Genomic DNA, 15,510 nt, shown 5'->3' with positions numbered 1-15,510 from the left:
TTTGTATTTTTAGTAGAGATGGGGTTTCACCTCGTTGACCAGGATGGTCTCGATTTCCTGACCTCGTGATCCACCCGCCTCGGCCTCCCAAAGTGCTGGGATTACAGGGTTGAGCCACTGTGCCCGGCCATCTTAATTCTTTAGTCTGGAAAAACTTGGTTGGGGATGGGGGATGGTAAGCATTTCCTTAACCAAACCCACTCTTCGAGTCTCCTAGTGGTATCCCTTCATCGACCGATCTTCAGAGAATAACCTGGCTGCTCACACTTCTCCAGCTTTTCCCAAAAGGCACTTGTTACATGGCTGCTGAGGGGAGGGGGAGGGTTCCTGGGAGGGGGTCTGGTGGTGGCACCCAATCTACAGGGTCCAGAGTCAGGGTGGAAGTAGTCAGGGACTAGTAGCTGCCATAGTACAGGCACATGGCCAGGCCAATGAGCAATGTGGCCAGGAAGAAGGCAGCTGTGAGCTGCAGCCGCAGCAGGACTGCTGAGAGCGCTGCGTTGACCACCAGCGAGCAGGCCGCCACCGAGAGGCGCGTGATGCTGCTCCAGCGCTTCATGACAGCAGACATGGGCAGTCCACTTAGCGCCTGGCTCAGCACCACGAGCGCTGCCCATCCTGAGAAACCTTCCAGGAGGCTGGGGCCGCCGCCAGCATGCAGACCTAGATTCAGGAGCACACCGAAAGTGTAGAGGAAGAGGTTCTGAAGTGCCAGGGGCAGCTGCTGTCGCTTCATGAGCAGCTCTGTGTACACTGAAGACAAGCTTGAGATGAGGCAGTACAGGATGAGAAGCAGCAGGCACAGTGGAGTGATATGCAGGGGCACGGGGCTGGCAGCAGCTGCTGGAGGGGGGCTGGGAAGGGTCTTCCCAGGAACTTGAAGGCCCCCTACTGCATAGCAGGCTCCCGCAGCCATGATGGTCATTTTTAAGGATGTTTTTGTTTTAACATGAAGCTTTGAGTGTCTAGTAAAGAACGTGGTGGTTTAATTCTTCTTCAAGTCAGTTCTTTCTCTGTCTTCTAGATAGGAAATGAGGAGAAAGCAGAGACACATGAGTGAGGAGCCAGCCCAGAAACGCCTGTGCCTGAAGAACGCCTTCTGGCGAGGTAGGAGCTCCCGTGAAGGCAGCCGCTTAGTTTCTGCTGCACAGTCCACACACCCTGCTTCTCCTTTTGCGGGTGAGGGCTCCGATGGGGTTCTCCTTTTCCAGGGAAATTGTCATGTTTCCTGGAAACAGTTCCAAGAACTTATGGAGAGAACAGTTGTCCCACTGCGGGGCAGGATCCCATTTTTCTCAGGTGCTCTAGCTGAATGGCTCTTGGCTGGTCCTGTGTGAATGGTGGAGCTCAGGCCCCTCCACTGACTGTAGACTCTGCCACCCCGACGTCTTTGTTACTTTTAACTGCAAAGATGAGCCTACAAGGCCAATGGACCAGCTCCCCTTCCCACCTTGAGTCAGTGGTGGTACCTCCACCGCCTTCTCCAGCTGACGATCAGAAACCGCAGACATCTCCACCAACCAAATGTCCTCTGAGATCTTACACAGATTCTCTATTAGAGCATCATGTGGAACCTCCTTTACCTCTTTCAGCTGTTCGGTTTCTGGAACCTGCACCACCTACTTCAGCTGCGTCTCCTGTGTTACTTGATCAACCTCATCCAGCTCTCCGTCCTAAGGTACATGAACCACCTCATCCTGCTGTTTGTCCCGGAGACCCCATAAAACTTCATCAGGTGTCTGTCCTGTGGAACCCCATCCCACTCATCCAGCTCTCTGTCCTGAGGTACCTCAATAACCTCATCCTGCTGTCTGTCCATTTGGACCCCATACAGTTTATTCAGGTGTCTCTCCTGTGGAACCCCATCCAGCTCATCCAGCTGTCTGTCATGGGGGAACTTCAAAAACCTCATCCTGATGGCTGTCCAAGGGGACCCCATACAACTTATTCAGGTGTCTGTTCTGTGGAACCCCTTCCACCTAGTTCAGGTGTCTGTCCTGGAGGACTTCAACCACCTCATCCTGCTGTCTGTCCAGGGGGACCTCATACAACTTATTGAGGTGTCTGTCCTGTGAAACCCCATGTACCTCATCCAGTTGTCTGTCCTGAGGTAGGTCAACCAACTCATCCTGGTATCTGTCCAGGGGGACCCCATACAACGTATTCAGTTGTCTCTCCTGTGGAACCACATTCACCTCGTTCAGGGTGTCTGTCCTTGGGGACTTCAACAACCTCATCCTGCTGTCTGTCCAGGGAGACCACATACAGCTTTTTCAGGTGTCTGTCCTGTGGAACCCCATCCACCACATTCAAGTGTCTGTCCTGGAGGTCTTCAACTACCTCATCGTGCTGTCTGTCCATGGAGACCCTATGTAAGCTTTCCAGGTGTCGGTCCTGTGTAACCCAATCTATCTTGTTCACATGTCTGTCCTGGGGGACTTCAACCTCCTCATCCTGCCATCTGTCTAGGGGAACCCCATATAACTTATTCAGGTATCTGTCTTGTGGAACCCCATCCACCTTGTTCAGGTGTCTGTCCTGGGGGACTTCAACCACCTCATCCTGCTGTTGGTCCAGGTTGACCACATACAACTTATTCAGGTATCTGTCATGTGGAACCTCTTTCACCTAGTTCAACTGTCTGTCCTGGGGGACTGCAACTGACTCAACCTGCCACCTGTCCAGGGGGACCCCATACAACTTATTCAGGTGTCTGTTCTTGGAATGCCATCCACCTTATTCAGGTGTCTGTTCTGAGGGACTTCAACCACCTCATCCTGCCATCTGTCCAGGGGGACCCCATACAACTTATTCATATGTCTGTCTTGAGGAACATCATCCAACTCGTTCAGGTGTCTGTTCTGGGGACTTCAACCACTTCATCCTGCTGTCTGTCCTGGGGGACCCCATACAACCTATTCAGTTGTCTGTCCTGTGGAACCCCATCCATGTCATTCAGGTGTCTGTCCTGGGGGACTTCAGACACCGCAATCTGCCATCTGTCCTGTGGAACCCCATCCAGCTCATCCTGCTGTCTGTCCTGAGGTACCTCAATAACCTCATTGTGCTGTCTGTCCAGTTGGACCTCATACAATTCATTTAGGTGTCTGGCATGTGGAACCCCATCCACCTCAATCAGGGGTCTTCAACCTCCTCATCCTGGTGTGTGTCCAGGGGAACCCCATACAACCTATTCAGGTGTCTGTCCTGTGGAACCCTGTCTACCCCGTCCAGGTGTCTGTCCTGGGAGACTTCAACCACCTTATCCTGCTGTCTGTCCAGGGTGACCACAAACAACTTTTTCAGATGTCTGTCTTGTGGAACCCCATGCACCTCGTTCAGGTGCCTGTCCTGGGGTACCTCAACCACCTCATCATGTCTGTCCATGGAAACCACATACAACTTACCCAGGTGGAGTCTGTCCTGTGAAACCCCATCCAGTTCATGCAGCTGTCTGTCCTGAGGTACCTCAGTAACCTCATTGTGCCGTCTGTCCATGGGGACCCCATACAATGTATTCAGGTGTCTGTCCTGTGGAACCCCATCCACCGCATTCAGATGTCTGTCCTGGGGAACTGCAACCACCTCATCCTGCTGTCTGTCCAGGGGACCCCATACAACTAATTCTGTGTCTGTCCTTTGGATCCCCATCCACCTCATCCAACTGTCTGTCCTGAGGTACCTCAATCATTTCATCGTGCTCTCTGTCCAGGGAGACCACAAACAAGTTATCCAAGTGTCTGTCCTGTGGAATCCCATCCACCTCCTTCAGGTGTCTGTCCTGGGGGACTTCAACCACCTCATCCTGCCAACTGTCCAGGGGGACCCCATACAACTTATTCAGGTGTCTGTCCTGTGGAACCCCTTCCACCTAGTTCAAGTGTCTGTCCTGGATGACTTCAGTGGACTCATCCTGCCGTCTGTCCAGGGGGCCCCCACACAACTTATTCAGGTGTCTGTCCTTTGGGACCCCATGCACCTCATCCAACTGTCTGTCCTGAAGTATGTGAACCACCTCATCATGCTGTCTGCTGAGGGGGACCCAATACAACATATTCAGGTGTCTGCCCTGTTCAGCAACATCCACCTCATTCATGTGTCTGTTCTAGGGGACTTCAACCACATCATCCTACTGTCCGTTTAGGGGGCCCCCTTACAACTTACCCAGGTGTCTGTCCTGTGAAACCCCAACCAGCTAATGGAGCTGTCTGTCCTGAGGTAATTCAATAACCTCATCATGTTCTGTATCCAGGGTGACCCCAAACAACTTATTCAGGTGTCTGTCCTTGGAATCCCATCCACTTTGTTCAGCTGTCTGTCCTGAGGAACTTCAACCACCTCATCCTACTGTCTGTCTTGGGGGACCCCATACAACTTATTCAGTTGTCTGTCCTGTGGAACCCCAACCACCTCATTCAGGTGTCTGTTCTGGGGGACTACAACCGACTCATCCTGTCATCTGTCCAGGGGGACCCCATACAACTTATTCAGGTGTCTGTCCTGTGAAACCCTATCCAGCTCATCCAGCCATCTGTCCAGAGGTACCTCAACCACCTCATCGTGCTGTCTGTCCAGGGGAACCCAATACAATTTATTTAGGTGTCTGCCCTTTTCAACCACATCCATCTCATTCATGTGTGTGTCCTGAGGGACTTCAACCACATCATCCTGCTGTCTGTCCACGGGGACCTGATACAACTTATTCAGGTGTCTTTTCTGTGGATCCCCATTCACCTCATTCAGGTGTCTGTGCTGGGGGACTTCAACCACTTTATCATGCTGTCTGTTCAGGGGGCCTGCTTACAATGTATTCAGGTGTCTGTCCGTGGAACCCCATCCACCACATTCAGGTGTCTGTCCTGGAGGACTTCAACCACCTCATCCTGCTGTCTGTCCAGGGGAACCTGATACAACTTATTCAGTTGTCTGTCCTGTGGAAACCCAGGCACCTTGTTCAGCTGTCTCTTCTGGGGGCCCCATCCACCTTATCCCTCTATCTGTCCTAGGGGACTTCTTCTTCCTCTAGTTGTAAGGCCTCTAGGACCTCAGCCTTCTCCGCCGAGTGGTCTCTGGAACCTGAGCCACCTTCTGTACCTTAGTGGCCTCTGTTCCCTTAGCTATCATCTTCACATGAGTGGCATCCGGAACCTCAGCCACCTTCTCTACCTTAGTGGCCTCTGTTCTGGTAGCTATCATCTTCACATGAGTGGCTTGTGAAACCTCAGCCACCTTCTGTACCTTAGTGGCCTCTGTTCCCTTAGCTATCATCTTCACTTGAGTGATCTCTGGAACCTCAGCCACCTTCTCTACCATAGTGGCCTCTGTTCCCTTAGATATCATCTTCACATGAGTGGCCTCTGGAACCTCAGCCATCTTCTCTACCTTAGTGGCCTTTGGTTCCTTAGCTCCCGTCTTCACATGAGTGAATTCTCGAAACTTAGCCACTGTTTCCAGTTTGGTGACCTCTGGCCCCTTAGCCAGTATCTTGACATGAGTCTTCTCTGGTACTTAATCTCTATTCATGACCTCTCTTCCCTCAGCCACCTCCTCCACCTGGGTCCCTTCTAGTATATCAGCCACCTCCTTCACTTGGCCAACCTGCTGTGTCAACTGATGCCTTCACCTGAGTGTCCTCTGTGACTTCAGCCCCCTTCCTCTACTCACATGGCCTCTGGGAGCTCAACCAAGTCCTCCAAATGCACCATTTGATGTGTTGGTTTGAACAGTATAAAGTTGTTTGTAAACAGAATTCATCTCTTCTATTTTGATTGAATAGAAGGAAATGTCACAGGTGGTACTTGCTGAGATCCTGGTCACTTTTCTCAGGTTTCTGAGAGTACACAGTCGGTTGCATTATTTCCTCATCATGAGTTTGGCAGCAGGTATCTCTTGTAGATAAAGGAAGACTTTTTATTTTTTGCAGGGATAGAGTCTCACTGTGTCACCCAGCTGGAGTGCAGTGGTGCAATCCTGGCTCAGTGCAACCTCCATCTCCAGGGTTCGGGTGATCCTCCCACCTCAGCCTCCAGAGCAGCAGCTGGGACTACAGTCACACACCACCACGTTTGGCTTGTTTTTGTTTTTGTTTTTGTTTTTCAGATGAAGTCTCACTCTGTTGCCAGGCTGGAGTTTAGTGGCACGATCTTGGCTCACTGCAGCCTCTGCCTCTCGGGTTCAAGTGGTTCTCCTGCCTCAGCTTCCCAAGTAGCTCCACGGATGGTCCCAGGCTTGGAGTCTGCAGGGTTGGTCTCCTCAAGCATGACTCAGTCTGTCTTCACCACATTCAGCTCCTCCCAGACTATGGCAACTACCGGCCCTGAGTACATGTATTTCCAGGCCAGCAAAGAGTGGACAGTCCTTCAGGTCGATGTAGTGTTCGTTGAGAAGGTCTTCAGAAGCTTGCATGAATTTCAGACCAACAAGGCAGAATCCCTTCTGCTCAAAACGCTTGATAATCTCTCCCACAAGACCCCGCTGAACTCCATCTGGTTTGATCGCAATGAAGGTACACTTACAGTTGGCCATGGTCCCCTCCAGCTGCTTGGGCTTGAGCTCTCTCTTTCTTTTTCTTTCTGTCTTTTTTTGTTTCTGATCTTTCTTTTGGTCTTTCTTTCGGTCTTTCTTTCTTTCCTTCTTTCTTTCTCTTTCTTTCTTCATTTCTTTTTTTTCTCTCTCTTTCTTTTCTTTCTTTCTTTCTTTCTTTCTTATTCTTTCTTTCTTTTTCCTTCTTTCTTTTTCCTTCCTTCCTTCCTTCTGTCCTTCCTTCCTTCTTTCCTTCTCTCTCCTTCCTTCTCTCTCCTCCTCAGGAGGCTGAGGCAGGAAAATTGCTGGAACCCAGGAAGCAGAAGTTGCAGTGCACTGAGATCTCACCACTGCACTCCAGCCTGGGCAATAGAGAGCTTCTGTCTAAAAAATAAATAAATAAAAGATAAAAAATAAATTAAAAATAAGAATGACAATGACATCCTGATATCCACAACAGACTGAGACCCTGCCATGATTAGAGAACCCTGTGAACCCTCCCAGCGACCCTAGCAGGTGAGAGGGCTCTCACCTCACAGAAGAAACTGAGGTGCAGGGGACAATAATGTCTTGTCCAAGGTCACTGGGGTCTGCACTGGAGGCCACACCTCTTGATCCCAGCCCAGTGCATCTGTTGAGGAAGGCAGCTCCAGACATAAGCCTGCTGGGGCCTTCCCAGTGCAGTTCCAGGAGGCCCTCGGCCCACCACGCTCTCTACATGTCCTCAGAGGTCCCTGCCCAGATGGTGTCAGGGGCCATGAGCAGGGGACCCAAAAGCTGCATGGTGGGCACAGAGGTAAAGACACAGAGACAAGGAAAGGGAAGGGGTTTTGCCCAGGGTCACCCAGCCTGTCAGTTTCCTGAGGTTGCAAGTAACAGGTTACAAACTCAGTGGCTTCAAACAGTAGCAATTGATTTCCTCACAGTTCTGGAAGCTAGAAGTCTGAAATCAAGGTGTCAGTAGGGTCCTGCTTCCTCTAGAGGATTGAAGGGAGCCCAGATCTCCCCCAGGGAGCCCCCCAGGGCAGGGTGTGCTCTAACTTTTGGTCATTTCTGTTCAGTAGTCTTAGGACTTACACCATTTATTTTATTTATTTATTTATTTATTTATTTATGAGATGAAGTCTTGCTTTGTTGCCTAAGCTGGAGTACAGTAGTGTGATCTTGGCTCACTGCAACCTCCACCTCCCAGGTCAATCAGTTCTCCTGCCTCAGCCTCCTGAGTAGCCAGGACTACATGTGCGACCATACCTGGTTAATTTTTGTATTTTGGGTAGAGACAAGGTTTCACCATGTTGGCCAGGCTGGTCTCAAACTCCTGACCTCAGGTGATCTGCCCATCTTGGCCTTTCAAAGTGCTGGGATTATAGGTGTGAGCTGCTGTGCCCAGCTAGGACTTAAACAGTTTAGAGGTTTTATTTGGGCTGGAGTAGAAACAGAATACAGGTAAAACTTTAACATGTCAGCGAATTCAACAATGTGGGATTTGAGAATTCAGTGGGAGAGGAACAAGTTCATAGCTATTTCTGATCAAAGATCCAACTGGCTAAACCCAGTGCTGCTCCACAACTAAGGCAGACACAGCAGAAATGGAAACACCCAAACCCCAATGATCACCTGACTTCCTTCCTTCCTTCCTTCCTTCCTTCCTTCCTTCCTTCCTTCCTTTCTTCCTCCCTTTGCTTTCCTCCCTTCCTTCCTTCCCTCCATTTTTCCCTTCCTTCCTTTTTGAGACAGGGTCTCACTCTGTTACCCAGGATGGAGTGCAGTGGTACGATCTCAGCTCACTGCAATCTCCACCTCCAATGTTCAAGAGATTCTCCTGCCTCAGCCTCCTGAGTAGCTGGTATTAGAGGTACCCACAACCATGCCTAGCTAATTTTTGTATTTTTAGTAGAGGCTGGGTTTCACTATGTTGGCCAGTCTGGTCTCCATCTTTTACCTGGTGATCTGCCTGCCTTGGCTTCCCAAAGTGCTAGGATTATAGGCATGAGCTACTGCCCCCATCCTTGCCTGAGTTTCTGGGAGGGAGAGGCTGGCTGTTGTGGGCTCAGAGCTCCTGATCTTCTCTTCCTCAAGGCCTCAGCTTCTCTTTGCCTCTGATGGGCCTAGCCATTCTTTCTGAGACAGCTCAACAGGTGCCAAGACGAAGATTGGAGGGAATGGTACAGAGAGAGTGAAGTGAGGTGGTCAGCTTCTGTGCTTAAGCTTAGTGGCTTCAGTAAAATTCCTAATTTTACTGGGCGTGATAGCTCATGCCTGTAATCCCAGGACTTTGGAAGATTGAAGCAGGCTGATCACCTGAAACTGGGAGTTCAAGACCACCCTGACCAATATGGTGAAACCCCATGTCTACTAAAAATACAAAATTAGCTGGACGTGGTGGTGCATGCCTGTAATCCCAGCTACTTAAGAGGGTGAGGCAAGAGAATCACTTAAAGCCAGGAGGCAGAGGTTGTGGTAAGCCAAGATCGCACCATTGCTCTCCAGCCTGGGCAACAAGATCAAAACTGTCTCAAAACAAAAATTCCTAATTTCCAGATCCAGCCTTCCCACTCCTGCCTCCCAGCCCTCACTGTGAAGCTGCAGGCTCTCATTGGGGAAAGGCTGGTTGATCACCTCTTGGACCTGGAAGCAAAGTTGAGCACAGAGACCATATCTAGATAGAAGCATCTCTTGGGGAAATGTTGACAATGAAGATGCTGTGGGCTGAGCCACCCAGACAGTCCTGAGGTGGGGACCAGGCAGTGGGTGAGTCAGAAGCGCTGCCTGGCTGAACATCGTGGCTCACACTTGTAATCCCAGCAGTTTAGAAGGCTGAAGCAAGGGAATCACTTAAGCCTAGGAGTTCAAGACCAGCCTGGGCAACATGGTGAAACCCATCTCTACAAAAAATACAAAAGTTACCTGGATGTGGTGTGTACATCTATAATACCAGTTACTTGGGAGAATCACTTGACCCAGGGAGATCAAGTCCGTGATGACCTGTGATTTGCACCACTGCACTCCAACCTGGGTGGTAGAGCAAGACCCTGCCTAAAAAGAAAAGAAAAGGCTGGGTGCTGTGTCTCACACCTGTATCCCAGCACTTTGGGAGGCCGAAGCAGGCAAATCATTTGAGGTCAGGAATTTGAGATCAGGTTGGCCTATGTCATGAAACCCCATCTCTCCTAAAAATACCAAAAAAAAAAAAAAAAAAAAAGCCAGGCAAGGTGGTGGGTGCCTGTAATGCCAGCTACTCGGGAGGCTGAGACAGGAGAATCCCTTGAACTCCACAGGGAGAGGTGACAGTGAGCTAAGACTGTGCCACAGCACTCCACACTGGGTGACAGAGCAAGATGCAATCTAAAATAAAATAATTAATTTTAAAAAGATAAACTGTGACATAGCACATTTCTATAATCTGTCTCAAAAAAAAAAAAGTTGGCTGGGCGCAGTGGCTCACGCCTGTTATTTCAGCACTTTGGGAGACCAAGGTGGGCAGATCACGAGTTTAGGAGATCTAGACCATCCTGGCTAACATGGTGAAACCCTGTCTCTACTAAACAAAAAATTAGCCTGGCGTGGTGGCACATGCCTGTAGTCCCCGCTACTCAGGAGGCTGAGGCAGGAGAATCACTTGAACCAGGGAGGTGGAGGTTGCAGTAAGCCAAGATCATGCTACTGCATTCTTGCCTGGGCGACAGAGCAAGACTGCAGGTCAAAAAAAAAAAAAAAAAAAAAAAAAAGGTCCAGCCTTCCTGTGTGTGAACTGCTCTTCCCCACACCCCACCCCAAGCAGGCCTCAGAAGAACATCCTTCTCCAGCAGCCCATTTGCCCTGACACGGGTGGACTGACTTGCAACAGGCAAGTGAACTTGTTTTCCTGGGCAGACACACGGGGGAGTCCCTGGTTCAGCACATCCACTACCTTGCCCAGCACAAAACCGGAGATGGAGGTGGCTCCACTGTTTTTAGCCCAAGGCCCTTGATGCCTGTGTGTTGGCTTCCTCTGCATCAGACTAGTCAGTCGGGTAGAGGTTTCCCTCCCACTGGCAAGATGGGGCCAATCATTCCTGCTCGTCCACCTGGGAGTAAGAGCAAAGGTCTCCAGGTTGGCTCAGGCTCCAGGGCTCTCCCAGGCCCTCAACCCTGTCCATGGCCTCAGCTTGACCTTGAACACAGCATGACTGCAGGAGGAGTGCTGGCTGAGACGGGTGCTTCCTCCAGTCCAGTTTCCATTGGCCGACAGGAAGGCCTGCTCAAAATCAGCACAGCTCACTGTGCTCCCTTTGGCAGCACATATGCTAAAACTGGAACGATACAGAGATTAGCTTGCCCCTGTGGAAAGATGCCACAAAAATGTGTGAAGCGTCCCATATAAAAATAATAACCGGCCAGCACGCAGTGGCTCACAACTATAATCCCAGACTTTGTGAGACCAAGGTAGGCGGATCACTTGAAGTCGGAAGTTTGAGACCAGCCTGGGCAACATGGCAAAACCCTGTCTCTACTAAAAATACAAAATTAGCCAGCCGTAGTGGTGGGTGCCTGTAATCCTAGCTACTCGGGAGGCTGAGGCAGGAGGATCACTTGAACTTGACCCTGAGACATAGAGGTTGTAGTGAGCCGAGATCATGCCACTGCACTCCAGCCTGAGTGACAGAGCAATACTCTGTCTCTAAATAAACAGACGATAGAACAACACAAAATAAAATAAACTATGACTTGGCACGTTCCTATAATCACATCCTATTGATGTGATAGCAATGAGCAGAGATTGCTGCCATGGCACTCCAGCCTGGGAGAAAGAGAGAGACTCTTGTCTCAGAAAAAAAAAAAATTATCATCATTGTCATCCTCATATAAAATCAGCAAAGCTAGCGATAGGCTTCTGCACAAGGCCAGGAATCAGGGTGATTTCCCTATAGTCTTCTGGGATCACCGGGTCTCCCTCTGCAGGGTTCAGGAGGTGGAACCCTGTGTAAGCAGTGAGGGGAAGGGCAGTTCTCCACACAGAGGCTGCTTGCTTTCTGGGGACCAGTTTCCTTTCTCTGCTCTGTTCTCAGAGTTGAACCATTTCCACCCCAGACTGTGTCTTTCCAGGTCTCACCTTCCCCCCTTCCTACCTGAGCAGAGCTCTGTTCTAGAACCAGGTGTTTTTGACCCTTTGTTGCTCCTCTTCCCACTAGCACGAGGCCTCATCCTTTCCTGGTGGAGCTCTACGCAGAACAGTGACAGGGAGGGCCCAAGGCCGGCCCCGGGTGCCTCCTCCCTTGAGCCCAGGAGTCACCCCAGCCCGATGTCTGGGCTCCTGGCATTGTGTGCATCTTCCCTGGGGAGGGAGGGAGAAAGCTGTGAGGTTTTCCTGTCTGTTTCCCCAGCCCTTTCTGAGGCAGAGCTGATCCCTCTCTGGCTCCCTCACCTGCCCCTGTGGGCCTGTGTGCAGCAGGTGCCTTAGGATGAGCCCGCTGAACCTGCAGAGACGTCCTGCTGAGCACTTCCCCAGAGAAGGCAGCAAACCCATAGGCAGGAAGAAAGGACAGTTAGCACATGTGTGTATGTGTGTGTGTGCGCGTGCTGAGGTCAGGCAGGCTTATGGGGATGTTTTCATTCTCACCCAGGCCTTCAATTTTTTTTATTTGTTTGTTTTTGAGACAGGGTCTCACCCTGTCACCCAAGCTGGAGGGCAGTGGCTCAATCATAGCTCACTGCCGTCTTGAACTGCTGGACTCAAGTGATCCTCTGATCTCGGCCTCCTGAGTAGCTTGGACTATACCTAGGCACCACCATACCCAACTAATTTTTTATTTTATTTTTCGTAGAGATGGGATCTTGCTTTGATGACCAGGCTAGTCTCAAAACTTTTGGCCTCCAGCGATCCTCCTGCCTTGGCTTCTCAAAGTGCTGGGATTACAGGTGCGTAACATTACCTATGGAGAGATTTCTATACAAACAGAATACTTAGAAAGTGTAACAAAACTTGTTTCTTTTCTTATTTTTTTTCTTTTTTAAAAATTTTTGGCCGGGCGCGGTGGCTCAAGCCTGTAATCACAGCACTTTGGGAGGCCGAGGCGGGTGGATCACGAGGTCGAGAGATTGAGACCATCCTGGTCAACATGGTGAAACCCCGTCTCTACTAAAAACACAAAAAATTAGCTGGGCATGGTAGCACATGCCTGTAATCCCAGCTACTCAGGAGGCTGAGGCAGGAGAATTGCCTGAACCCAGGAGGCAGAGGTTGCGGTGAGCCGAGATCGCGCCATTGCACTCCAGCCTGGGTAACAAGAGCGAAACTCCGTCTCAAAAAAAAAAAAAAAAAAAAAAAAAAAAAAAATTTATCTTTTTTTTTATAAAGACAGGGTTTCACCATGTTGGCCAGGCTGGTCTTGAACTCCTGACCTCAGGTGATCCGCCCGCCTTGCCCTCCCAAAGTGCTGAGATTACAGGCGTGAGCCACCATGCCTGGCCATTTTTTTTTTTAAATTGAGACGAAGTCCTGCTCTGTCACCCAGGCTGGAATGCAGTGGTGCCATATTGGCTCACTGTAACCTCCATCTCCAGGGTTCAAGCAATTCTCCTGCCTCAGCCTCCCGAGTAGCTGTGATTACAGGTGTGTGCCACCACACCTGGCTCATTTTTTGGTATTTTTAGTAGAGATGGGGTTTCATCATGTCACCATGTTGGTCTCGAATTCCTGATCTCAGGTGATCTACCCACCTTGGCCTCCCAAAGTGCTGGAATTACAGGCATAAGCCATCAGGCCTGGCCAATTTTTTATTAGAACAAGTGATTAATAAAGTATGACATGAGGCCGGTGCAGTGGCTCAAGCCTGTAATCCCAGCACTTTGGGAGACTGAGGTGGGTAGATCACTTGAGCATAGGAGTTTGAGACCAGCCTGGCCAACATGGTGAAACCCCAATGCTACTATAACTAGAAAAATTATCTGGGCGTGGTTGTGCACACCTGTGCCGTTACTTGGCAGGCTGAGGCATGAGAATCACTTGAACCCAAGTAGAGGTTGTAGTGAGCTGAGATCATGCCACTGCACTCCAGCTGGGTGACAGAGCAATACTCTGTCTCTAAATAAATAGATGATAGAACAACACAAAATAAAATCAACTATGACTTGAGACGTTCCTATGATCACATCCTATAAAGCAATTTAAACTGATAAGTCCATAGTGTACCATGCTTAAGAGTGGGTTCTACCGACCAGACTGGGTTTGAATTAAAACTCTGCCACTCATAATGTGCATAACTGTGAACAATTTAATTTGCCTCCCTGTACACCTCAGTTTCCTCATCTATAAAAAGGAGATACTAATGGTACTCATTCATACGGTTGTTGATGATTGAAAGAATTAATGCATGCAAAGCACTTAAATGCTTGTCACGTAGTAAGTGTTCAACATATGTTATTATGTAATGAGATAGGGGAAATTCATCTTCTTTTAAAAAGTCCAAGTGCAGGAGCAGTTCTCTTAACTGAAACTAACCTAACCAACATTTACCTCCAATTCCCTATAAAACATATGAATGGGCCAGATGCGGTGGCTCACTCCTGTAATTTCAGCACTTTGGGAAGCTGAGGTGGACAGATCACGAGGTCAGGAGTTTGAAACCAGCCTGACCAACGTGGTGAACCCTGTTTCTACTAAAAATACAAAAATTAGCCAGGTGTGGTGGCACATGCCTGTAATACTAGCTACTCAGAAGGCTGAGTGAGGCAGGAGAATTGCTTGAATCTGGGAGTCAGAGGTTGTGGTGAGCTGAGATCTCGCTACTGTACTCTAGCCTGGGCAGCAGAGTGAGACTCCATCTTAAATATATATATATATATATATATATATATATATATATATATGTATATATATATGTATATATATATATGTGTGTGTATATATATGTATATATATGTATATATGTGTGTATATATATATATATATATATGTATATATGTATATATGAGTGATGTTAACAGCCTATTGACTTTTATGTCCAGTAGATTACTAATGGGAAGCCATTTGAATTAACCAACCAACTTCCAATTCCCTTAATACAAAGTTTTTAAAAACGGATTCTGCCATAGCAGGTAAAGATCCTATCTTTTTTCTTTTCTTTTTTTTTTTTTTTTTTTTTGAGACGGAGTTTCGCTCTTGTTACCCAGGCTGGAGTGCAATGGCACGATCTCGGCTCACCGCAACCTCCGCCTCCTGGGTTCAGGCAATTCTCCTGCCTCAGCCTCCTGAGTAGCTGGGATTATAGGCACGCACCACCATGCCCAGCTAATTTTTTGTATTTTTAGTAGAGACGGGGTTTCACCATGTTGACCATGGTTGGTCTCGATCTCTCGACCTCGTGATCCACCCGCCTCGGCCTCCCAAAGTGCTGGGATTACAGGCTTGAGCCACCGCGCCCGGCCCCTATCTTTTTTCATTAGAAATGTCTATATATGCAATCAAAAAAATTCAGGGCCAGGCATGGTGGCTCATGCCTGTAATGCTAGCACTTTGGGAGGCTGAGGTGGATGGATCACCTGAGTTCAGGAATTCAAGACCAGCCTGGCTGCCAGGCACACTGGCTCATGCCTGTAATCCCAGCACTTTGGGAGGCCGAGACAGGAGTTCAAGACCAGCTCGGTGAAACCCGGTTTCTACTGAAATAAAAAATTATCCAGGCATGATGGTGGGTTCCTGTAATCCTAGCTCTTCAGGAAGCTGAGGTGAGAGAATCGCTTGAACCCGGCAGACAGTGGTTGCAGTGAGCCGAGATTGCGCCACTACATGCCAGCCTAGGTGGCTGAGTGAGAATCCATCTAAAAAAAAAAAAATTATGGAAGGATACTTATACACAATAATACAGCCTTTACAAAAGTCTTAAATTGAAAAAACAAAATCAAAAAAAAAAAAAATCTTAAATTGGCCAGGCCTGGTGGCCCATGCTCGTAATCCCAGAACTTTGGGAGGCTGACACAGGAGAATCACTTGAGGCCAGGAGTTCCAGA

At 49.1% G+C, this 15,510-nt stretch overlaps 1 protein-coding gene, 1 non-coding gene and 1 pseudogene across 2 annotated transcripts; 1 reads left to right on the top strand and 2 right to left on the bottom strand.

Annotated features, from left to right (window-relative positions):
* Nucleotides 1–394: 394 nt before the first annotated feature.
* Nucleotides 395–1,223, bottom strand: LOC101031062 (putative UDP-sugar transporter protein SLC35A4). The gene is made up of 2 exons (XM_039477750.1): nucleotides 1,150–1,223; nucleotides 395–965 (listed from the first exon to the last, which is right to left on the bottom strand). The coding sequence occupies exons 1-2, from the start codon at nucleotides 1,221–1,223 to the stop codon at nucleotides 395–397; spliced, it is 645 nt and encodes a 214-aa protein (XP_039333684.1).
* A 5,040-nt stretch (nucleotides 1,224–6,263) lies between these two features.
* On the bottom strand, nucleotides 6,264–6,536 carry LOC104651521 (nucleoside diphosphate kinase A pseudogene; annotated as a pseudogene).
* Nucleotides 6,537–10,784: 4,248 nt separating this feature from the next.
* Nucleotides 10,785–10,887, top strand: LOC120367440 (U6 spliceosomal RNA). The gene has a single exon (XR_005581828.1). It is a non-coding gene; the product is annotated as a U6 spliceosomal RNA (small nuclear RNA).
* The last annotated feature ends 4,623 nt before the right edge of the window (nucleotides 10,888–15,510 follow it).

Source organism: Saimiri boliviensis, chromosome 12 (genome assembly GCF_048565385.1).
Source record: "Saimiri boliviensis isolate mSaiBol1 chromosome 12, mSaiBol1.pri, whole genome shotgun sequence".
NCBI classification, from domain to species: Eukaryota; Metazoa; Chordata; class Mammalia; order Primates; family Cebidae; genus Saimiri; species Saimiri boliviensis.
The sequence above is the reverse complement of the archived record's forward strand: the minus strand, read 5'-3'. Positions and strand labels throughout refer to the sequence as shown.

What these genes read in the sequence shown, in the direction of transcription:
- LOC101031062 (XM_039477750.1), bottom strand. Translation starts at nt 1,223, where the DNA reads ATGACAATTTCCCTGGAAAAGGAGAACCCCATCGGAGCCCTCACCCGC. An exon ending in AGAAGCAGGGTGTGTGGACT is followed by an intron (nt 966 to 1,149) that starts GTGCAGCAGAAA and finishes GTTCTTTACTAG; the next exon opens with ACACTCAAAGCTTCATGTTA.